Genomic DNA, 25,980 nt, shown 5'->3' with positions numbered 1-25,980 from the left:
AACCAAATATTAATAGATTTGAATAACATGGTTTCCTTTACTGTCAAACTCATGGATGAGGCAGGACAGTCATTTGTGCTTGATCATTGGATTCTTCTATTATGTGGTTGAAGTGAAGAGAATTCTTAGCCTTTAGAGTAACTTTCTAGTTTCTAAAAAAATAGTTTTATAGGCTTCTATGTTAGAGAGCCAGTCAAGAGGTCATGGGATTGGATCTGAGAGCAAAGTTTTATAGCTATTTATTTGGACAGCTGTAAAAGTAATTCTTTGCAAGACTAAGTGCATAGCAGATGTTCAGTAAATATTGGCCAGATGATCTAAGGAAAGAGGCAAGAAAGAGGAATAATTTCTTTGTATATCCAGTGGAATTGCACAATGCACTATAAAAGTAATGTAAAACAAGAAACTGCACAGCTTTTTTTACATAATGTCTGCTTGGATCAGTGGTCAACCAGGATGGCCAGGGATTGGCCTGGTACAGTTAGGAAACGAGTTCATTTGAGCTTAATGTAAGTACAGGTATTTGTAGAGAAAACGTGCTAATCTTTATCATGGACTAAGTAAAAGATAAGGCAGGTTCCTTAAAGTAAAATTAGGTTTAAAAGCAGTAGAAGAAAGGATGGATTTAAGAGCACATTAGAAAGAATGGTAAAAGTTGGGTCCATATTGTCCTGGGCACGTGGTTATTTTTTATTTTTTTGATGTTTATTTATTTTTGAGAGAGAAAGAGACAGAGCATGAGTGGGGGAGGGGCAGAGAGAGAGGGAGACACAGATCTGAAGCAGGCTCCAGGTTCTGGGCTGTCAGTACAGAGCCTGACATGGGGCTTGAACTCACAAACGGAAAGATCATGACCTGAGCCAAAGTTCGATGCTTAACTGACTGAGCCACTCAGGTGCCCCCACATGATTATTTTTAAATCTGTTCTTATTTTCGAGGACTAAAGACACTGAATCCAGCATTATTTTGATTATTTGAATTTGATTTCCTAATTAAAGCTAACTATTGCTTCACAGATAATCTAGATAAGAAAGTTAAAGGCTGTTGCCTTTAATAAACACTGCTGAATTTGGAAGATTAGCTTAGCCAAAATCTTATTTTATAACTTGAGATTCTAAAAAGCAATAGAAAATCGGCCCCTTAGCATTTCCCAAAATATTCCAGTCCATCTGCTTGAAAAAATTACTGCCAAATACTTTAATTTGTTAGTAAGAAAGAAAACACACGGACTCCTAAAGCTATCTTTTGGGTTTTTTGTCCTCCATTGAAGTGTATATAGAGGGTGTTAGGATTACAGGCAGATACCTGCATTACCATTCTCCTGGTTAAGTAAATGTTGTACAGACTTGTAATCTTATCCTCTTTGGAGGTTTATCTTCCTCTGTCCTACCATACATATTAAAAAACCTGGTTAGGACACTTACCTTTTGCCCTCCTTGAATTCTTACGGATTTGAGCATAGCCAATGAGATGATCACAGGCTCAGTGTTTGCCTCCTGTTTGTAAAATCCTTCGAATTATACTTCAGGTTTTTGACTTTTTCCCTTTCTTGACTGCTTGGTAGTTTTGTAATGGAAAGAGGATTGAATGTCTGAATTTAGCCATCAAAAACTTGTCATTTCATATCTCTTAAGGAAACAGAGTCTACTTAATTTTGGTGGAGCCTTCATGGTTAGTAAAACAGAACAAAACAACAAAGACCCTGATGATACTTAAGTTGTAATTCTAACTCCTGCCAATACTGTTTGACTCTGCATCTACATTAAATTCTTTCTTTCCTACATAACATTTGCAGGTTTTCAGGTGAGAATTCTGGGTAATGTTTAAAGGCCCTGAAGGGGAGTTAGATAAGGCAATAAATAACAGCTGGTGATAATGTGGCAACATATGCTTTCTTGGGTGCCATTTTCTTAATGTTCATGTCGAAAGATCCAAAACGAAATTGGAAGCAATAGGGATGGGAAGGGCCCCCAAAGTGGGACGCAGTTTTACAGTATTCCTCTTCCAAAGTGCTGGTAGAAGAGATTGCCCCAAAAAAACTTGGATATGGATTAAAAGTAAGATAAAAGGACCTGATTCAAATCAGCTTGGAAATTGTTTCCCTTTATAATTTAAAATATTATATGATCAAGTTTAAAGCACTAATAAAAATATTAGCTATCTTTCTGCAATGGCTACTGTTATAATGCAGATACCAGTCTATATTACCATTCTGAAGCATAGCCCCATAGTTTTGAACTTTCATTTCTATTAAAATCTCCACTTTTTTTTTGTCTTTTTTTTTTTTTGAGAGAGAGAGAGAGAGCATGCAGGGAGAGGGGCAGAGAGAGAGAGAGAGAGGGAGAGAGCAAGCATGCAGGGAGAGGGGCAGAGAGAGAGAGGGAGAGAGCGAATCCCACACCTACGGCACGGAGCCTGTTAGGGGGCTCGGTCTCACAAACCGCAAGATTATGACCTGAGCCGAAACCAAGAGTCTAATGCTTAACTGACTGAGCCACCCAGGCGCCCCAATTTCCACTTTGTAGTTGCATTTTTATATTCTCAGAGTGGTAGTGGTGGTGTGTGGGGATGGTGGTGGTGCGCAGTCTGACCTGCATGGTGAAAATCTGCCTTGGATCTATTTCAATCTATTCCCAAATATTTGAGGCACTAAGGCCTCTCTCGTCTTTTTTAGAGAACTCATCTCAGTAACCCATACTAACGATCACCACTGATAGAATGAACATCTGTTACAGTAACTACTGCTGCTTTTCTTTTATTCTAATCTCGTGAAAAAGGTGAGACACCCCTTCTACACCCACAGGGCTATTGGTGTATCACTGGTGATCATGAGTGAAGACAGAATTGGGTTATTACAGATCCCCATGGCTAATTGCTACTTAGCAACAAACTTCTATCAGTACTCAGAAACCCTGACATTATTAGTACCATTGGGGAACGGGAGAATTTGCGATTTCTTTGACCACTGGTGTGATCAGGGGGTTATCTCGGTCTCGTTGGGAATTCTCCTTGGAACAGGGGACAGTGAGCCGGTGAGAGCTGGTTGCCCTCAGCTGGAGCTCTCACCTGTTTGTTTTTTGTCTTAGGCCACTCTCTTCAGGTTTTCTCTTACGTTTTATTTTCTAGTCTTTCTGTTTGCTCGCCACTGGATCTCCTTAGAGTATACATTTCTAATGTTAAAATGAAAGAGTTGTTTTGACCTGATTTCTGTCCATCAGTACTGAGGATTGTTAAGCATGATGATGAAAGATCATTTCATTTTGTTCAGTGTTTGTTTGTTGTTGTTGTTTGTTTCTTTCTTCCTTTTGTTTGTTTGTCTGTTTTGGTGGTGGTGTGGTGGTTAGGAGTTGATTCAGAGATTTACAAGTTTATCATTTACTAAAAATTCAAAACTGTCTGCTTTATACATAAATGGCCTTAATGGAAGACCTATTAATAAAAAGGAACATGTTTTGGTTGTATTTCTGGGAAGTAGTGATTACATTAAGTTTTAAGACTCTATTCAGCTAAGACCTGATTAAGGCAAAACAAGGAAATGGCCATCTGGAAAACACTATTAATGGATCCAGAAATGCCACTGTCACTTGAATCATGTAATAGAATTTGCACTGAAGAGAAATGTGGTGGGTTGAGTAGAATCCAGTCTATGAAAATGTCTTGTCTTTCTAATTCTATTCTTCCTTTGGGCCAATTTATTTTGCATTTCATTTCCAATGAACTATAATTTTCTGTCACTTTTGTACATAATTTAACATTTAATTTTTGTAGTCCCATGCTACTTGTTGTTTTTGTGATGTTGTCTCCCCAGCTGGACTGCAAGCTTCTAGGAACATGTCTTTCCTTTTTGTCTATATTCTGCAGCGCCTAACATGGTTCTGGACATAAAATAAATGCTTAATGAATACCTAGTACTTAGTAATACCTAGTACTTAGCGGATCAGTGTGTTCACATTCTTGTTATCTTTATCACCTGGTTTTATAGTTTTTGCTCTGGAGCTTTTTAGAGTCTTGTATCATTTGTTTCAGCACCTAGCAATGCCAAGTCACACATTTTTGCCCATTGGTGGCATGTAATAGGTCAAGGCAGAGACTGCCAGCCTTACAAGATCTTTCACTGTCAGAGACTGGGTTGACTCAAGTGTATAATATAATGGAACTGGTAGAGGGCAGAGGAAAGAGAAACAGTTCCCAGTGTATACCACTGTGGTGGATTTAAAGAATTATGGGCACTACCACTTTTGATTCTTTGGATCAGACACCACATATTTTATTGAAATATGTGAGAGTACGGTCAATAGTTAATAGAAGTGTCAGGAATAGGACAATGATGTGAGTAAGTTGAGATAATCAATTGATACTATTTCTCAATTCTCTGACCCGGTTTGTAGAATATATTATTCTGTAGATAGATATCCACATTCTTAAAAAGTATAAATTTTTTAAGAAGAAAGTCTTTCAAAAGATTTTTTATATGTGCATACATTGAACAACTCTACAAGATGACTTTACATGAAACATAGTTGGGAGGGAAGATACCGTGTAGTGAAGCATGTAGTTGAGAAATCTGGGCCGTAATTCTAAGTCTGTTTATTACAAACTGTGTGACCTTGCAACGAGAAATCATACAACAACTAGAAAGTCAGTTGGCATTATCACTGAAAAATTAAAGAATTGGACTAGATTCTCTCTGGGAGACCTTCTAGTTGTAAAATTCTGGGTAAAAATGAAGCAATGGTCAATACTTGGAACTTGACATGATCAAGGCTTTATGAAATCAGAGTAGAGACTGATGTATCTAGTGTCTTACCAACCATGTCAGCTGTTCAACATTTAAAATTTCATTTCTTGATTCCATACTGTATCTCTGCATTAGGCACTATTGGTGCTCTTTCAGATGATTTCTATTTCTTAGGCTTTGTTTGAGTATTTCTTCTTTGCTTGGAGCTTTTTTTTTTTTTTTTTAACGTTTATTTATTTTTGAGACAGGGAAAGACAGAGCATGAATGGGGGGAGGGTCAGAGAGAGAGGGAGACACAGAATCGAAGCAGGCTCCAGGCTTTGCGCTGTCAGCACAGAGCCTGACGCGGGGCTCGAACTCACGGACCGTGAGATCACGACCTGAGCCGAAGTCGGACACTTAACCAACTGAGCCATCCAGGCGTCCCTGCTTGGAGCTTCTTATAGGAATATGAATAATGAGTATAAGTATATATAACCAATAAACCTATTATTTAGGAATCTTTTGGCTCTTCCAAATGAGTAGTCCATACATATTTTATACGTATTGGTATATTAAAGAATCAGGAAAATTAAATTTGAAGTGTATTTTTAGTGAAAAGTGCTGTAACTACTCCAAGGGCTAGTTTTGTTGGATTAGTGTGTTTTGCCTGGTAAACTCCCCTTATTTTACATTCTGTGGAAAAATAAATCCAGAGCTTCTTAGCCACGCTCAGTCTTCTTCAAGGGAAGTGTCTCCGAAGGGTAAATGGGAAGGCCATCTGGTCATACTTAAGTGTCATTTTACTTCTCCCGCATGCTGGGATATGGTTACTCTTATTTGCTGATTGTTGTGATCTCAAGTGATCAGTCTTTCACCAGCCCAAGTTCAAACTATGTCTGCAATGCCTGGAGCCCTGAAATTTCTCCTGCTTTTCTTCAGAGGACAGCTGGTCAGTAATGACTCCCAAAGAACCATTTGCAATCTGTTTATAGAGTGCTTTTGGAAGACTCTGTGTGGCAAAGGCAATGTGCAGCCAGTGGGGTGGCAATATTTTCCTTGTTGGGGGAAGGTAAATGGGTGATAGGAGATGATGTGGGCAGCACAAGCTCATAACCTAGGGTCTAGCACATTTCAAATGCTCAGTTAATATGTTATTATTCTGCCTTACAATTTAGTCTCTAGGGTTATAGACCCCAGGCAGTCAGCAAGCAGGCTCATGTATTTGTTAAGACTTAGGGAAGATCTTCCAGAATATTTGATTTATTATAGGGTTTTAGCACAGTGTCTTTTCTGTTGTTTAATTTTTAAAAAACAAGCTAACTGTTCTGTGACTTGAGTATCCCTCATTTTGGGGATTAGCCGTGGGCTTCTTAATATGTACCGAGGGCTTCTATATCTAGAAATAATACAGGCTCCTTTTCAGAGGGTACAAGTAAAGGAGGGTGAATTGTGAGAAATGGAGTCATTCTTTTGAAATTTATATGCTGTTTTTGGATGAAAACACAAGGAGTAAAAATACTAGATCAAATTGTAGCTGTTTAAAATTAAAGGGCATGGGGCGCCTGGGTGGCTCAGTTAGTTAAGCGGGCAACTTTGGCTCAGGTCATGATCTCGCGGTCCGTGAGTTCAAGCCCCGCATCGGGCTCTGTGCTGACAGCTCAGAGCCTGGAGCCTGTTTCAGATTCTGTGTCTCCCTCTCTCTGACCCTCCCCTGTTCATGCTCTGTCTCTCCCTGTCTCAAAAATAAATAAAAACGTTAAAAAAATTTTTTTAAATTAAAGGGCTTTATATTTCTGGCTGCAAATGGTGTTTCAAACTTTTTGTGTTATTTATCAGATTTATTTCTTTAACAAAAATAATTGATTTTGGATCATTAGACAAACTACATTATTGTCTTTCAAATTTCTTTTGCTTCACAAATCAAGTAATATAATAATTTTTTTTACTTTACATTCTTAGTGTTAAGTATACTGTGTTCTTTACTGAAAGTATGTGCGAATTTAATTAATAAAGCTCATTTCAGGTTAAAATGTAAAAGACTTTTCCCCAGAAGAATGCCACAATTTAGAAACAATGCAGAATTTATATTTAAAGAGTACTTTGTAAGAAAATGTGTAGAAAAAGTTGCTATCACATTTTCTAATTTTGAATTTTGAAATACTTTAAAAAGCTTCTGTTACTATAAAATCATGAATGAGATAAAGATATTTGTGACCACTAATATTTTCACCTTTGTTTTAGAAATTCTAACCCATGCAATTATCCTGGAAAAATAAATCAGGAACGTACAGAAATCACCATTATTTGTAAATGATACGGTTGACTGCTTAAAAAAAGTTAGGCCAAGGAAAGTAAAATCGCTTATAAAAATTAACTAAGGTGGCCTCTGTTTAATCCCAGTAAGAATTGAGTAAATACAAATTAAACAAAAATGAAATTTGTTTTTACCTCTCAGATGGGCACTATTTAATATAATAAGAGCAAATTTTTATTGAGTGCTTACTGTGTATCAGGTGTTGTAGTAATTCATTTAATCCTTAAAAGTAACCTCTGTGGTAGGTATAATGATACAATCCCTGTTTTACAGAAATCTACAGAAATGTTGACTAACTTTCCCAAGAGCTAGTCCATAGCATACCTAGGCTTTGAACCAAGCTATAGAATTGTAGCTCAAGAACCCATTTTCTTAGCCGTTAACCTGCCTCCAGAGATTGATAACATTCAGTGTTGGTGAAGGAGGGTATCAAGAATGAAGTAGCTGCCTTCCCTATACTGCACGTATGGGGAATATTCACTTCAACTTCTTTCTCAGTGGCACTCTGGTAACACTTGTCAACACCTTATGACCCGGCAACTCCACTTCTAAGAATGTATCCTAAGGAAATAATCAGGCAAATGTGCAATAATGAATGTATGAGGATATGTTTACAATGTGATTTATAGCAATAATTACATGACCATCTTGAGGACATTGTTTAACTAAATTATGCGATGTCACACCATGGAATGCCATACGACTATTTTAAAAGGACGGCGTGGTGCTATGTTTATTAGTAATAATGCCCCCATTACATTTTGCATGAAAAAGAGTAGGTTGCAAAACAGTTTGTACTCTGTAGTATGTCTCATCTATTTATACGTTTAAATAGCAATGCATGCATTTATAGACCAGACTGCAGTGGGCTGGCATCTCTGAGTGGTGGCGTTATGGATGATATTTACCTCCTTCTTTATCTTTTCACATCTGTTTTGAAATTTTATGATGGTATATATTATCTTTATTGTTGGAAGAAAACCCTAAAAAAGTATTTATTTTTCTTATTTCCTCAACTCCTTTCTCCTGTGATACAGTTAGGTTGGTAAGTTCGATCGTTGGTTTCGTGCTTTCTGAATGTGAGCCATGTCACAATTTTGTTTCTGAAGTTTCAACTTCCAGTTATGTATTCCTGCACCCAGACTACTCCAGAGTCCTGGGTGTGCCGTCATTAGGTGGGGCTCGTGAGCTTTGCAAGCACTCTAAACTGCAGAGCCACCCTTGTTGGCTTGAGCTTCCTTATTTAAACCTGATTTTTCCATAACCTAATTTACATAAAAATAGAACTCAGAGTAACTAGATGCAAGCTACCATTGAACATTAGAGGAGATGACATTTTAAAGCTGCATTTAAAATCAACAAATATCATTAATAATCAGGAATCTTTTGTCAGGTCAAATTTTTGTTTCATGATTATATATGCAGATCCTGATTAGAATGTTCCTTTCTTCTTCAATCTTAGTTTGATGTAAAAAAATCTCCCAAAGCTTCTGCTTTGTTGCACACCCCTACCCTGGGTTTAGACTTGGCTGGTACTGGAACACTTTGGACAGTTTCTTTTTTATTTACACTTTGAGCACATGTGCTTAAAACTAATTTAGTTGGCAAGATTCTTTCAAAGTCCTCTTTAGAAGTAATTGCCTGGCAAATTTTAGCATCACTCCAGTCAGGGACCCTAAACTTCTATGATGTAAAAGAAGAATTACAACTAGTTTTTTGCAGGGAACCCCAAACCCTCAGTGATTAGATGCTTTCAATTCATAAAAGTCTGTTTTCTTAAAAAAGAATAGAGCCTACCCCTTTCTCTCTTGTATGAGTGGGTTGATTTGGTTACATGGTTTTGAAGGCATTGTGAATACATATACAGGTCTTGCTGAGTTCCCTAAACATATTACTTAGAACATAACTAATTACCATTAAAAGCAGATTTACCAGAAAATAAACTAGTTTTCGTTGGAGACCACAGTTTCATCATGAATTCTCAATGGTCCTTGTGGATGAGGCTTAGTCTTGGGTTTGATTTGCTGAAATCATAGGATTATCTCACTGGACAGTGGCCCACTGATAAGCTCTGCTCTGAAAATATACCAGGCCCATGAAAACATGGGGCGCATGTTTTTTCCTTAGAGCTTTGGGATCAGTCACTCATTTGGCTATGCATAGACAGGGCCCAGAATTGTTTTCTGGGGAAGTTCTTGCCCAGAAGTGATCCTACCTCCATGCAAGAGAGGAGTGGCCTTTTGTGTGGGCACATGTACTGGTCAGCTTCCTTCATATTTGTAAAAGAATGAGACCCTTCCCAGAGGCTTTGCCCCTAGTCACTTGTGTCTAATATTCAAGGTCAGATTTCTGTTAGTGGACATTATCTTGAACTTATGGAAAACTCATTTATAAGAAGTTACATTCCCCAAGACTTGCTTAGAGATATGAAGTCTGGTTATTGCTCTAAGCTATAAAATTTAAGTCTAAATTTTATTCTTGAGTTAAACTGGAGTATAGCTACTAGACCAGTACCATTCCAGTAGAAGTATAATGCGAACCATTCATGTTAATGTTTTTAGGAGCCACCCTGAGAAAGGTAAAAAGAACAGGTGAGATTTGTTTTAGATCTATGTAATTTAATCCAATATACCTAAAATACTATCATTTCAATATGTAATCAATATAAAAACTTATTAATGAGATATTTTACTTTTGGGGGGGTACTAAGTTTTTAAAATCTGGTGTGTATTTTATACTTACAACATATCTCAATTTGGACTAGCCCTATTTCAGATGCCCTATAGCCACACGTGGCTGGTAACTCTTATAGTGGATAACACATTGTAGACCATTGTAGAGCTATGTGCGAATGTGCCTGAATTGGAGCTATTTTTGTTAAGCCAATGAGATGTCATGAAAATGGTAATATAACAGCACTGTCATACTTCATGTAGATAGAAGAATGCAGAATAGTAACTTCATAGTACCATGAAGACTAAGGAGTCTGTGGGATGCTAGAAAGTTCAGAGACAAATTAATGACCTATTTCTAGTATCTGAGCAGTGCTGAATGGCACAAGTCCTAGGTATAAACTTTACTCCTTGGCTTGCTTTCCCTTGCTGTTTTGGCTTACTTCTTTTCAGCTTATTGAATGTCCTGTGGCAACATGTCATGTATTTTTTTGTGTGTGGAATAAGGATGGGGATACATAAAGCCTTGCGTTATTTAAATTGTTATTAAGTGTAAATAATTATGTCAGTCTAAATTTTATGGAAAATAGAATCCAAAAAATTTTCCGAAGACTGAAGTCTCTCGGTTGACTTTTGGTTCTTTTAAATTTAGTTTAATAAACTTGGATGTACTTGGGACAATGGTATCTAAGTCATTTGAGCTAACATGGGACTATATAGAGATACTACCTGGTGATTTCTTATGTTAGCAGTTTTCAAATTTCAGCATTTATCAACGTTAACTGGGGAATATATTAAAAATCTGATGTCTGAGCCCTGCCTCACAGGTAGGTTAGGATTAGTAGATTTGGGTTGGGGTCTAGAAAATGGTAGTTTAACATGTTCTCTTGGATTTCATATTCCTGGTAGCTGCTTCTCCCATTTTCTTCCTAACCCTAATCTTCCAGAAAAAAAATGCTTTCCATACCTGACACCCACAGTCTTTTTCCTTTGGTCTTTTCCCCAGCTCTAGCTTTACTGAGAGATAACTGACATACAACATTGTGTAAGTTTAAGGGGTAAAACGTGGTGAGTTGATACACATATATTGCACAGTGATTACCCCTGTAGTGTTAGCTAACATCTCGATCACATCACATAATTTCAATTTCTTCTTTTTTTTCTTTTTTTTTTTTAACCTTTATTTTTGAGACAGAGAGAGACAGAGAATGAACGGGGGAGGGTCAGAGAGAGAGAGGGAGACACAGAATCTGAAACAGGCTCCAGGCTCCGAGTGGTCAACACAGAACCCGACGCGGGGCTCGATCTCACAGACTGCGAGATCATGACCTGAGCCGAAGTCGGACGCTTAACCGACTGAGCCACCCAGGAGCCCCAATTTCAATTTCTTCTTGTGATGAAAACATTTAAGATCTACACTCTTAGCAACTGTTAAGCATATAATACAGTATTATTAACTATAATCGCCATTAGATCACAAGAACTTGTTCATCTTATAATTGGAAGTTCGTGTATTTTGATCTCTAACCCCCCCCACCATTCTCCCCTGCCCTCTCTCCCTACCCCCTCACCCCCCCCTCAGTATTTTTCTTATCTCTCTTCCTTGCCTCTCTCTGGCTAATACTGTGTTTTGTAGGGCAACTCCTTATGCAAGGAACCCTCTAAGTATATATTCATTATTATTTAAAAAAATGGATGGGTGAGAAGAGAAAGACAAAGGATGGGACTTACCTGAGTCCTGTGCTGGAAGGGTTGCCCGCATTGGCAAAGCCACTCTTTCAGATCTCTGTTACATACACCTGCACATTAAAAAGTTGTCAGAGCCCATGGAGAATGTCCTGAGGGAGGGAAATTGCTACTTATCAACTTATAATAAATCTGTGGCTCATAACAAACAAACAAACAAACAAACAAACAAATAAAGACTTTCTCTGCCTGCAAAGCTTACAGTAGATGGACCAAAAATGAGAACCAGAAGGCTGGGGAGAAGGCAAGGCATTTCTGGTAACTCAGAAGGTCTGTTTTGGCAGTGGGAGGCTGTTTGGCACCTGCCTTTAGGACATTGACTTTAAACCCTGTAAATAGATGATTTTATCTTCCCACCCCCCAATTTTGTGGGTAACCCTAGGTACCACATGATGTGGCCTAGGTATAGAAGCTATAGGGAGCTGTGATACATGGTCAGAGAAGCAGGCTTTAAGGACCTAAGTGTGGATCTCAGCTGTGTCACCCACTCGCTTGGTGCTCTCATCTGGAAATCAAATCTAGAATTACAGCTTCATCATAGGGTAGCTGTGGAGATAACATGGGGTTGAGGGTGGGGGCAGAGGGTACACAGGAGGTGTCAGAAAAGCAGGCCTTTTAAAGTGAATCTGTTCAGGGGGTGCCTGGGTGGCTCAGTCGGTTAAGCGTCTGACTCTTGATTTTGGCTCAGGTCACCATCTCACGGTTCGTGGGTTTAAGTTCTGTGTCAGGCTCTGTGCTGTTAGTGTGGAGCCTGCTTGGGATTCAGTCTCTCCCTCTCTCTGTCCCTCCCCTGCTCTCTCTCAAAAATAAATATAAGAAAAAAAAATAAAGTGAATCTGTTCATAATGGGAAGCCAAGTTTTGTAGTAAATAGGGGGAAAAAGGTTTGATCTGGACAAGGAAAAGTTCAAATTATGGGTATCAGTTTATCTTGCATACAACAAAATTTAGATTTAGTCACAAATATGGCCTAATTATTAGAAGGAAAAAAGAACAAATGAAAGCGTTGACATTTTTTAAGTTGAGGGGAGTTAATTTTTTCAAGGAAATTGTATGATAGCACAATGTAATATGTGTGTTTCTTACCACAACTGTGAAAGTCTTACTACAAAAACTGCCAGGGCTCTGTCGACTTTCCCACAGCCTGTGTTTAATCCTGTGACATTCAAATTGCTCTTAATTTTTTCCGCCTTCACTTGTCAACTCTTCTAACTTCGCCAGACCCTTTTTAATCGGTGGTTTTGCATGTGCTTCAAGAAGTTATTCAAAATCTCTTTCATTGACTTTTATGAATTCCTGAATCTCTCACTAGTTCATGCAGTTTCTCTTTTCAGTCAGTTTATTCTTGGAACATCTGAGGCTCCGTGAGTGACTGACTAACAGATGTGATTGGCAGGGATCAACTCTATCATTGCAGGGAAGAAGTAGTTGAATGGGGATGAATTTAAAAAGTCTTCAGCTCATTGTTTTGTGAACTGTTTTGCTTTCTTCCTCGGCTCCTTAATGGAGTGGAGCTGGATAATGAATACCTAGGTAAAAAGATCATTTTTTTTGTCAAAAGAATTTGAAAACAGTAGTACCGTGAAAATGTAGGTAGTTCTTTTGGGAAAGGTTTCAAACATTTTCTATCCTAATACTTGAATCGAGATTAATCAAGATTAATCCTTGCTCAGGATCATGATGCTGAGCAGAACGGTTTCCTTCTCCATATGCTGCACCTTGATGTTCATTAAATTTGTTGGTTCTTCCAGATGATTCTGCAAACCACTGGGAATCTTGGACGTTGGGTGGTTTATTAATTATTATTTTAAATTAGTTCTTTTTTCTAGTCTTAAGACTTTATGTTCCTTGAGAATAGAGTCTGTTTCGTCTGTGTTTCCCTGGAGCTAGAACAATGCCTCACACATAGCAGGCACGGGAAGTTGCTGGTATGAACAATCAGGTCAGTTTAGCACTCTGTATTTATGACTTACATGTGACTCCCCTCTCTAACATGATTATTCCTTGTTGTTTGATTATATCTCATTTCCCTTTTTCTTTCTGAGGTGCTTTTGTTAACCTCGGTGATAACAGGAAGCATCAGTTGGTAATCTCAGACTTTGAAATTTAGCCTGTATGTTTGCAGCTTGTGCCCACAACTATTTCAGGTGCCAGTGAAATTGCTTCCATTAGAAAACTTAGTGTGGTGGCGTATCATCTGGAAAGTTAAAAACAACAGTTGATCGTGTCATTGAATGGACGTTGTTCTTGGTACTCTGGTGAAAAAAAGGTCTAAATATATTTGCCAACTTAGAGGTGACATCTGTCTGTCATTTCCAACTCTTCATGAAGCATACATTGTAGTGGGGAGAGACACTAGACACTGGAGAGATATTAATGATTTATACTGGATATTAGGATGTGAAAGTGCTATGGAGGAAAAATAAAGCAGGGAAAGTGTAGTGCTGAGACAATTGAAATTTTACATGGAGTGGTCTGGGAAGGTCCTACTGAGAGGGTGGCATTTGGTAAAAATGTGAAGGGGTAGCAAAATGAGCCATGTGGATATTGAAGAGAAGAGCTTCTGTGGTAAAGGAAACAGTAGATGCAAAGGCCCTGTGGTTGAGTATAGCTGGTACCTTCCAGGAGCTGCAGTGGGACTAGGATAGCATGAGCATGGGTGGCCACGGTGGTAGATGAAGTCAGAGAGGACAAGATGATGTGTCCTCGTAGACCATTATATGGGTTTTGGCTTTTATTCTAGGTGAAATGGGGGGCCTTGGAGGGTTTTGGGTAGAGAGCAAATGATCTGACTTCCATTTGAAAAAAATCATTCTGGTTGATGTTTTGAGAATAGACAGCGAGAAATCGAGGATAGGAGCAATGAATGAGATGGGTTTTTGTTTTGTTTTGTTTTTAAGGTTTACTTATTTATTTTGAGAAAGACAGCAAGTGAGCAGGGGAGGGGAGAGAGAGAGGGAGACAGAGCATCCCAAGCAGGCTCTGCGCTGTCAGTGAAGAGCCTAATGAGGGGCTTGAACCCATGAACCGTGAGATCATACCTGAGCCAAAATCAAAAGTCGGATGCTCAACCGACTGAGCCATCCAGGTGCCCAAAGGAGATGATTATTTATTCAGAGGACAGATGATAGTGGTTTGGATCAGACTGAAGCCACTGAAAGCTAATTCCTATCTTCCCATTTTTGAATTGGATTCTTTCTTTGACTTAGAATTCACTCCACATTTCCATGGCCTGTTCATATCTTTCAAAGTTCAGCTCAATTTTTCTCATTAGGCTTTTCTTAAACACTGCAGTCCCTGCTGACTATTCTCTGCAGTGAATTCTTACTGACTTCTGCACTTACACCTTATAATATAGAAAGGAGTTGTTCTCTATTTCTTTCATGTCGGTTGATTGGTTTTTATTTCTTTCCATTGGATAGCAAGGACCTTATCTTGTACTTTTCAGCATAGAGTAGGCACTTGACTTAATAAATCCTTTTTTGAATGCCTGGCTAAATTCTAAAGAAAAGTCCACGTGTGCTCCTACTGTTGATTTGGTCCTTTCAAATTCTTCTTTCCTCATTAGTGGCAGTTAACTACATCCACTCATTTATTTGAAAAACATTTACTGAACACTTACTATTTTGCTGAGGATATAACATGCAAGAGAAATAGAAATTGTCCTTGGAGAGTTTATAGTCTGGCAGAGGAAGACCTGAATCTTCATGCTCAGATTCTGAGGCGTTGTGAGGTACAGAGGTTAGGAATGTAAAGAGGCTGTGGGAGGGGCGCCTGGGTGGCTCAGTCGGTTGAGCATCTGACTCTTGGTTTCTGCTCAGGTCGTGATCTCCCAGGGTTGGGGGATAGAGCCCTGCATCCGGCTGTGCACTGAGTGTGAAGGCTGCTTAAGATTCTGTCTCTCCCTCTGCTCCTCTACCCTGTTCATGCTCTCTCTAAAAGAAAAAAAAGGCCCCTGGGATTCAATAGTAGGAGAGTTGCCTTCTGGCTGGGTTTTCTTCAAGAAGGGTGGTCTCCAGGCCTTGAACGTGGGTGGGAGCAGTAGGTGGAGAGAATGGCGTGGACACTGCCAAGAATGCTGAGCGATTTCATGCTTAGCAGAATAGATGAGTTCTCAGGGATAAAGTCTGTATGCGACTTTTTCATGCGTTTATTTAGGGAAGTATAAAGAAACAGAAGACCATGAGGGAAGGGAAGGGGAAAAAAATAGTTACACACAGAGAGGGAGGGAGGCAAACCATAAGAGACAAATACAGAGAACAAACTGAGGGTGGATGGGGGGGGGTGGGGGACAGGGCAAAACGGGTGATGGGTATTGAGGAGGGCACTTGTTGGGATGCGCACTGGGTGTGGTACGTAAGCGATGAACCACCGGAATCCACCCCCAAAACCAAGAGCACACTTTACACACTGTATGTTAGCCAATTTGACAATAAATTATATTAGAAAAAAAAAGAGGAAGTATAAACAAATCCACCCTTCAGGTTTCAGCTTTATCAGCCTAAACGTCACTCCCTGTGAGAGGCCTGCCCTGCTCTCCCTGCACAGACTTGGTCCCACCCCTGCCCCTTTGTTTGCTTCCGTCCTGGACCTGTAATTATGTTCCTTGATCAGGAGTGCTGTCATTGAAGGAGTGCTGCAGGGTGGCAGAAAACACCAGAGTCAGAGAGGCCTGCTGAGAAGTGACTGTCTGGATAGGATCTGACACGAACTTGGCTTAGTCCTGCTGTGCTGGTGGGAATGGAAAGAGAGAAGCATTAAGGCTTAAAAAATGTGCTCTGTGGAGTGCAGGGTACCTGCAGCCATTGCTAGTGTTTCTAGTTATGACCTCTGGGTGTTTTATGGAATACAGTCGATTGTCTTTTCTAGCAGCTTTGGACAATCAGTAACTAGAAGCTTATGTTTTGCGGTTTGCATTGCAAGGAAAACTTTCCCACGAAAATGTGTTCCAGCCACCACAAAGTGATGCAGAATGTTTAATATCTGAATTCCACTTACCAACAATTGGTAATTATCTGCAGCTTCAGCTAAAGATGATGTTTTGGGGTGTATTCCATGCGAAAAAAAAAAAGACATCTTTCGCCCTAGGGATGTTCAGGGAGTAGAAGTTTAATATCTTTCAAAAGAGATGACTTTAAAATGAATTGATTCCACTTCCTGCACTCAAACCATCGATATTTGTCAACAGATAAGCAAACCACCAAAAGTGCTTGATATACAAGCAAAGGCTTTTTTCTTTTTTTAAAGAAATATTTAGACCGTAGAACTTGATGTGTATTTACTAAAAAATAGGTTGGCATTTTAAAAAGGCATTGAAAATACATGAAGTTTTGATTCCCATTTTTTCTAATTTGCCATAATGTTTGAAAATGACTCTTGAGGGGTGCCTGGGTGGCTTGGTCGGTTAAGCGTCCGACTTCGGCTGAAGCCATGATCTCATGGTCTGTGAGTTCAAGCCCCGCGTCGGGCTCTGTGCTGACAGCTCAGAGCCTGGAGCCTGTTTCAGATTCTGTGTCTCCCTCTCTCTCTGCTACTCCCCTGTTCATGCTCTCTCTCTGTCTCAAAAATAAAAAAAGTTAAAAAAAAATAAAATAAAGAAAACGACTCTTGAAGTTTTATTCGTCTTAATTTAATAGAATTTTAAAAATACAGATTAGTGTTTTAAAAAATCAGGGGCGCCTGGGTGGCTCAGACAGTTAAGCGTCTGACTCTTGGTTTCGCCTCAGGTCATGATCTCACAGTTCGTGAGATTGAGCCCCATGTTGGGCAGTGTGGAGCCTGCTTGGGATTTTCTCCCACCCTCTCTCTCTGCCCTTACCCACTGGTGCCGTGTGCTCTTGCGTGTGTGCTCTCTCTCTCTAAATAAATAAACTTAAAAAAAAATAAAAAAATTGATATCCATGCCAATTGAATACCATTCCAGTAAGGGACTCGTTACAATCTACAATCAACTTTTGAGGTACATGAGTAAAGTTGTTGCCTTTCTTCTTCCCATACTTGCTATCCGATCCTATATTCTTCTCTTGTTACATATGTAAGGGTCTGTCATTTGGGTGCTAATATTTTGTTACTTTCATTTTTCTTTCTCTTTTATTTTTGTCCAGCATTCGTTTCCTCTTCTTCTAGTTACAACCATTCCCCTTTTTCTGAGGAAGCTGCCTTCACTTTTGGTCTGGATGCCTTTTGTTCTCCCAGGGTGCCAGCAAGCTTTGTGAGACTGCCTTCTCAGCTGCACAGCGTCTCACTGCACCTGCACGTCTGAGTACTGTTAGTTTTCTTTTTTAAAAATAATTTTTTAAAAGATTTATTTATTTTTGAGATAGAGAGACAGACAGGCAGACAGACAGACAGAGACAGAGCATGAACAGGGGAGGGTCAGAGAGTAGGAGACACAGAATCTGAAGCAGGCTCCAGGCTCTGAGCTGTCAGTACAGAACCCAATGCAGAGCTGAAACTCACGAACCATGCAATCGTGACCTGAGCCGAAGTCGGACGCTTAACCGACTGAGTCACCTAGGCGCCCCTATGTTAGTTTTCAAACTGGACATTTTAATGGATAAAAAATTACATCTCATATTTAAAATATTTGTTTTTTGATATGTAATTATCAATTATTTAACTTTTTCCTTTTGGGAATTATCTATTCACACCTACAAAGGTAAATTTAGTAGTTGAATTAAAAACATTATTGAATTTAAGGAACTCCAAAGAGTTAAACCAAATCGTAATGATTTTCTCTTATTTATCTCGTATATTCAGCAATTGAAGGTTAAAACAACATCTTGAATGCACTGTTGGACTCAGTCTTTAAGATTAATAGCTTTTTGGGGGGCGTCTGGGTGGCTTGGTTGGTTAAGCGTTCGACTTCGGCCCAGGTCATTATCTCACGGTCCGTGAGTTCGAGCCCTGCGTCAGGCTCTGTGCTGACAGCTCAGAGCCTGGAGCCTGCTTCAGATTCTGTGTCTCCCTCTCTCTCTGCCCCTCTCCCACTCCCACTCTCTCTCAAAAATAAATAAACATTAAAAATTTTTAAAAATTAAAAGGTTTTGGAACTTAAAATGATTTCTTCCCATTTGTGTACATTCCTTTTCCAGACTGACATGTGGACTATTTTTATATTGTGGATCCTAACATATTATTTGGTGAAACTGTGAGAAGGACAGGCTTTTTCTAAAGAGCAGGAGCCTGGAGGGTAAATTGCATTTTCTGATACTTCTCCCCCTGAGAAGAGGAAGTGAGAGGCAGGCAGCTTGAGTCAGCTGAGGCTCTCTGTCAAATGCCCTGGAGTCCTGGGAGCACTTACTGACAAGCGTTGTAGCAGGGATTTTCTGGTATTAATCACCTTACTAGAACATTCTTGCTGAGTAAGCTGAGTATTGGGGTTATGATTATGTAGGATAAACACTGAGTGATGACTATGATTGCTTTCTTTTAGCAGGAAGTATGGTGGAAATCCACTGGGAGAGATCTGTAGTTGGGAATTTGGTGATGACTTTCTTCATTTCCTGTGTCAACTGGCCTGGCAGGTCTGATGGGTGGCTGATTTCTCTTCCTAGGTTTCTCACATCTCCGCTTATTGCAGGCTAATTATATTTTCTTTAGTGTCTCTTGACATCTTTTCGCCCTTTGTTTCCCTCATTTATATAGTAAAACACACACGGAGTTTAAAGCATGGTATAGTTGAGTAGGGGTGTGTGTGTGTGTGTGTGTGTGTGTGTGTGTGTGTGTGTGTGTGTGTGTGTGTGTTTATGTGTCTTTGTTTTTGTTTTTTTGGAATTTGAATGGTTAAACAATGTTGTTATAGCTTTGTTTATCAGTATACAGTCTAGGAAGTTAAAATCCTAGGGTGCATTTCTAGTTTGACATGGAATGTTGTCAGTACTTACCCTTCAGGTGAAATTCAGTAAATTGACATTCACCTCCAGTTTCTTGAGCAAAAATATTTTAAATAAAGATGCTTGCTTAATGTATTTGTCGTCTGCTACTGTCTCTGTCTTCTGCACAAAATCTGCTGCTTTTGGACATGAAGTCATATACTAAGGTGTTTTGCAATTTGCTTGGTAATTACATCTCTGTTGACCTCTGGAAGAAAAGTGATTTTGTTTTTAGCTGTTGTTTAAGCAGATGTCCGTTATCCGAGAGAGCAGCATAGTGCAGACCTTATCGTAAATCGAAGGGGGTGGGGTTTAAGGAGTGCTTCATCATATTACATTGTGTCCTTTGGGAATGGGACCTAGAGCTGCAGCAGCGCTCCTGAAGGGAGGGATTGTCTAAGGAGCTTCCAAGGACCAGCTTTCTGTGTAATAAGTATGGTGGGTACTAATCAGTTTCCCTTCCATTGGCTTTATCTATAAAGCTTTTCAGAACAGCATGGATACTTATCTGAAGAAAATTTGTCTTTCTTATTGCATAAGGCTTAGGTATGAAACCAAGAAGCAAGTCAAGACTTCTTAGATTTCAGTAGGAAAAAATATAAAGTAGCCATTTGCTGTCATTTCAGTAGCTAATTTGCCCATGTGGGAATAGTGGTTTGAATAAGGTAGTTATAAAGGAAAATTGTATCTATAATATTTAGAGTGGTTTGTTGTTTTTCATTTTCATGCAGCCTTGAGAATTTTTGCATGATGTTTGATCTTATTTACTGTTGAAACATGAACTCTAAAATATACTTTTCTTTTCCTATAGGGGAGAAATGAAATTTTCCAATACAGGCTTGGACTATTGTCCCTCATCGTAATCTGAGCATTTTATTTTATTTTATTTCATTTTATTTTATTTTAGAGAGAGAGTGCACTCACTTGTGTGTGAGTGGGGGAGGGGCAGAGAGAGAGGGAGAGAATCTTAAGCAAGCTCCATGCGAGCCCAATGCAGGGCTTGATCCCACGACCCTGGGATCATGACCTGAGCCGAATCAAGAGTTGGATCCTCAACCGACTTAGCCCCCCAGGCATTCCCTATTCTAATTTTTTTTCTTTTCCATTGATCTAAGTTATGTAAAGTAAAATATCTGACTGAGGCTTTTTTATTTTTAAAAAAAATTTTTTTAACATTTATTTATTTATTTATTTTTGAGACAGAGAGAGACAGAGCATGAATGGGGGAGGGTCAGAGAGAGGGAGACACAGAATCCGAAACAGGCTCCAGGCTCATAGCTGTCAGCACAGAGCCCGACGCGGGGCTCGAACCCACGGACCGCGAGATCATGACCTGAGCCGAAGTTGGCCGCTCAACTGACTGAGCCACGCAGGCGCCCCTGAATGAGATTTTTAAACCCTGGACTAGTAAGGCTTTTAGAGATGATTTTAGTTGATTTTAATTAACAAACAATAAGGCTAAGCAGAACCTTGCATTTGAATATTTATTTTTATCCCTGGCTTCATAATAACCAGCAACTCGACCCACCTTCACAAGAGTCTTCGGGACATAGTGACTTGGGTATATTGCATTTACTTCCAACTCACCGAAGATCGTATTGATTTTCTTAGCCCCATCAATGTTTCTGGGATTTTATTGCTGCTTGGACTGAAAATCCAGAATTTAGTCCTGATTTTTCCCCACTTTGATCCCCTGTATTCATTCTGTTGCCGCATCTTTGGGCTCGCTCTTTGAAATATTCCCAATTGATATATTTCCCTTCTGTGTTACTAAAATCCATTTTTCAGCACTCAGTGCTGGATTCCTCACTTAATCAGCTTCTGACTGGTTTACCTCCTCTGTTACCCTCCTTTTACAACCAGCCCTGCAGAGGCTCTCAGATTAAGTTTCTCATACTTATATATAATGTTTTGACTCTTGTGCTCGAGACCCTGCAATGACTCCTGCTTATCACTCTTAGGTTCCAGCTGACTTGTTTTCTGTTCTGTGCCTGAGGTTCTTCTAATCTCACCTCTCAGTTCCTGGCTTGTGGGTGCGGGGCTCTCAAAGTTCTTTCCTAAGTGGATTGTTTGGAAATTGGAGTTATTATTTTTTTTAATGTAGAAACAATTATTTAAGAGACGTGGTTGAGTTAAAAGCTATAACTCAAAGGGCTGTGTATCCATATGTAGCTGATTTCTGGCTTCTGGGAGCCAGGAGCCATGTTGAATAGGGAGGCAGGGGAAGAATGGACTATTTTCTCCATGGGGTCATCTAACATGAGGCGGAACTTAGAGTAATTTTTCCTGTGTAAAAAGGTAGTCTTCAGCATTTGATTTCTCTTAACTGTCTCCCAACCCTTGAAGCTACTCCAAAGTAAATCGTGCATTAATTAATTCAGTAATTATATTGTTACTAAAAATAACAGTAGTTGCTTTTTACTGAACACTTTCATGTATGATTTTTCTTAAAAATATTTTTTAATGCTTATTTATTTTTGAGAGGCAGAGCATGAGCAGGTGAGGAGCAGAGAGAAAGGGAGACATATAATCTGAAGCAGACTCCAGGCTCTGAACTGTCAGCACACAGCCCATTGCTGGGTTCACGCCTGTGAACTGTGCAATCATGACCTGAGCTGAAGTCGGGTTCTCAACCGACTGAGCCACCCAGGCCCCCCTCACTTAAGATTTTTCTTTTCTTTTTTTTCTTTTTTTAAAAAATTTTATTTTTTATTTTTTTTAAATTTACATCCAAATTAGTATATAGTGAAACAATGATTTCAGGAGTAGATTCCTTCATGCCCCTTACCCATTTAGCCCATCCCCCTCCCACAACCCCTCCAGAAACCCTCAGTTTGTTTTCCATATTTATGAGTCTTTTCTGTTTTGTCCCCCTCCCTGTTTTTATATTATTTTTGTTTCCCTTCCCTTATGTTCATCTGTTTTGTCTCTTAAAGTCCTCATATGAGTGAAGTCATACGATTTTTGTCTTTCTCTAACACTTACGATTTTTCTAATCCTTACAGCAATCTTTCATGGTACTTTAAAGTCATCTCCATTTAATAATTGAGGCAGGGTGAAGTTCAAGCATGTGCAGCTATTGATTTATAAACACAAGTCTTACAAATAACCTATGTGTTTGTGAATCACTTGAAAGAATAAGTACTGTGTGAATGTTTATTAAAGAAATACACAGATAACCTCCATCCTTTCTCCATGTCAGCTCCTCCCTTGCCCTACATAAGCACCACTGAGACACTGCTTTTAAAGACTGTGTCGCTTCAACGGACCTAGTTTCTTTCGCTGTTCAGAGACTTTTTAGTTTGATATAGTCCCAGTTGTTTATTTTTGCTTTGGTTGCCTTTGCTTTTGGTGTCAGATCCAAGAAAAATTATTGCCAAGACTGATGTCAAGATGCTTACTCCCTATGTTTTCTTCTAGGAGTTTTATACCTTCAGGGTTTATTTTCAAATCCTTAATCTGTTTTGAGTTGGTTTTTGTCTACTGTGTAAGATAAGGGTCCAGCTTCATTCTTTTGTGTGTGGCTGTCCAGTTTGCCCAGCACCCCTTATTGAGGAGACTGTCATTTCCCCAAGCTTGCATTCTTGTTGGGAGAAGTATGCAATAACCAAATAAATAAGTACATGGTACTGTGTGGCACATCAGGTTATGGTAATTGCTATGGAGAAAAATACAGCGAGAGAGGAGAGATGGGGAAGAGATGGGGTGTTGCGGTCTTAAATACGATGGCCATTGTATTTAAGAGAGGAGGTGACATTTGAGCAAGTTCCTGACAAACACTGATGGGTTACATTCCTGTGAGAAGGAAATTGAGCAGGTTAACCTGTGCTCAGTGGTAGATTTCAACTGTGTTTAGCACATGTCACAATTTTCTGTCTTGCTATTTTAAAATTTAATTTCCACAAGAAATAAGTATATGGGGTGGGGGTGAAAGAAAAGAGGACCATTCCTGAAGGTGGGGTGTCTGGGAGAGGATAAACCTAAAAGGACTGGTAGGGAAATCTGCTTGTCCTTAATTGCCAGGGGGAAGCTGTGCCCTGTGAAATCAAGGGCCACAGGTGCGTGATGGCCTTTGCCATCATGTGACCTCAGACTATAGAAGTTGTTTCTGACATCATCAGTTGACAAGTAGAATAATAGGTTTTATTTTGACAGCAGAAGATTATTGCATGGCCGGGCTTTCATAAACACTCTTTAGGGCTTTACGTCTGGGAGGCTTAAACCTAATTCCCTCGCATTGTAGCACTAATGCTTTGTGCTTGTCTGTCTCTTGCAGCTTTGTAGGAAGCTAACCTCAGGATGGCCAGCTCAGCCCGGGAGCACCTGCTTTTTGTGCGGCGTCGAAATCCCCAGATGCGGTACACATTGAGCCCAGAGAACCTTCAGAGCCTCGCCGCCCAGAGCTCCATGCCAGAGAACATGACCCTTCAGAGGGCAAACAGCGACACAGACCTGGTGACCTCTGAGAGCCGCTCCAGCTTGACTGCCAGCATGTACGAGTACACGCTGGGGCAAGCCCAAAACCTCATTATCTTCTGGGACATTAAAGAGGAGGTGGACCCCAGTGATTGGATTGGACTTTATCACATAGGTGAGTGACATAAGATGGACTTGCATGTGACGTAGAGCATATGTTTTTACTCTGACAGTTTCCTAGTTTGTATTTTTTCCTGGAAAAAAAAATCACCCACATACAAATAAACTCAGCAAATTCTGGGAATTTTTTTCCCCAGAAAAATTAGAGTCAAAAATGATAAATACCTTTGCTGATATGAATTTGTGGTTACATTTCTACCCTGATTAAATGCCAGAACCTGAAGATTTTACAGTGTTTTCTTTTAAAGAAAGAAAAATTCACATTGCCCTTGATCAGTAGTCCCATTTTGGGGAGGAGGCGGATATTAGCTTTTACCTATATTTTTGAACTGACTGAAAAGAAGTCTAGGTTTAGATAACTGATGTGAGAAAATGTCCTGTAGTTTCTAAAGATTGAATTCCATGAAGAACAACCTGCAGTCTGTGGTGTCTTTTTATATCAAAATTCCTGATGTGTGCTTGATCAGTTAGGTGAAGAACATGTCATATTCTCTTAATAAATGACTTAGAAATAGGTTGCTGTTTGTTTTACTAAAAATGTCCCAGCTGTATTTAGCTAATTTGTACCTGTTATTCCTAGGTGAGCGAATGATGAATGGCACATGCCAGAAAATATAAAATTTGTTTTGTTGAAAGCAAAAATCAAAACCTATCAACCAGGCTTAAAGAAAATCTAAATTAAATGTGATAATGGGACGCCTGGATTATCATCCAACTGTTGATTTCAGCTGAGGTCATGATCCCTGGGATTGAGTCCCATGTCAGACTCTGTCCTGAGCATGGAGTCTGCTTAAGGTTTTGTTTTTTTTTTTTCCTCTCTCCCTCTGCCCTTCTTCCTGATGCACAGGTGCTCTCTCTAAAACAAAGAAACAAAGAAACAAAGAAACAAAGAAACAAAGAAACAAAGAAACAAAATCCTTAAAGTTGGGGAACTTTTTCACTCAATGAAGGGAATTCTTTTCAAAATTTAACATCCAAGTATTTTTTAAATTTTTTTTTTTTTAACGTTTATTTATTTTTGGGACAGAGAGAGACAGAGCATGAACGGGGGAGGGGCAGAGAGAGGGGGAGACACAGAATCGGAAGCAGGCTCCAAGCTCTGAGCCATCAGCACAGAGCCCGATGCGGGGCTCTAACTCACGGACCGCGAGATCGTGACCTGAGCTGAAGTCGGACGCCTAACCGACTGAGCCACCCAGGCGCCCCAACATCAAGTATTTTAATAGAAAGACATTGTTGCTTTCACTGCAGATTATAAGCCAAGCATTTTGTTGTTGTTTTTTAATGAATAAATTAGGGGGAAATAAAAGACCCAATCATTTATGGCAGTGCTCCTCAATCAGGGGTGGTTTTATCCCCTACAGGACATTTGGTGATGTTCGGAGACGTTTTTGGTTGGCACAGTTGGGTAGGGAATGGGAGACCAGAGATGCTTCTACACATCTTGGAGCGTAGTACAGAACAGCCTCCCACAACAGTTCTCTTTTAGCGCCACTATTGACAAATTCCGATTTAAGGCAAAGTAACATCCTTTCAGAGATTTTATTAAAATGTTAAGCCCACTAAAATTGGTGTTTCTCAGCAACAAAGAATTGTATTTGACTAAAATAAATTGATTTGTATTGCTAATGCAACTCCTTATTAATCATGCTGGATAACAAATCTAAAATGGCAAAAAAACAAAATTCAGGAATTTTTATATTTTCCTCTTATGACAACAAAACAAAGGGAAAAGTCTTCAGAGTTCAGCATTTTTACCCAAGTGTGTTTAAATATATATATTCAAAATTAGGAAGGGAGGATTTTAAAAATTATATTTTTATATCTGCTGTCTATTATATTCACTGAAAAAGTTACAGTTTTGATGTGACTTTAGAAGTAATTCTTTTGATTTTGATATAACTTCACCATTTTGGATTTCACAAAACTGTTTTATTTGTTCTTTAATATGATTTTTTTTTATATGTACCTATCTTCCAGTTCACTAACTTTATTTTTGCATTTTCATTCTGTTGTCAATCCCATCCAATGGATTTAAAAATTTTACTCATTTGACTTT

General features: G+C 39.2%; 1 protein-coding gene across 4 annotated transcripts in view; it reads left to right on the top strand.

Annotated features, from left to right (window-relative positions):
• HECW2 (HECT, C2 and WW domain containing E3 ubiquitin protein ligase 2) overlaps positions 1-25,980 on the top strand; it is a 321,506-nt gene that overhangs the window by 67,472 nt on the left and 228,054 nt on the right. For 2 of the 4 annotated variants that reach the window (XM_042994961.1, XM_007094709.3), the window contains exon 2: positions 23,602-23,916. In XM_042994961.1, the coding sequence (XP_042850895.1) occupies positions 23,625-23,916 (292 nt within the window). In that variant the 5' untranslated portion in view covers positions 23,602-23,624. Of the gene's footprint in view, positions 1-23,601; positions 23,917-25,980 lie in introns of those variants that run through there. The other 2 variants (XM_042994965.1, XM_042994962.1) reach the window with 1 other exon arrangement.

The sequence above is a fragment of the Panthera tigris genome, chromosome C1 (genome assembly GCF_018350195.1).
Source record: "Panthera tigris isolate Pti1 chromosome C1, P.tigris_Pti1_mat1.1, whole genome shotgun sequence".
Lineage (NCBI taxonomy): Eukaryota > Metazoa > Chordata > Mammalia > Carnivora > Felidae > Panthera > Panthera tigris.
This window is presented reverse-complemented; position numbering and strand designations above follow the sequence as displayed.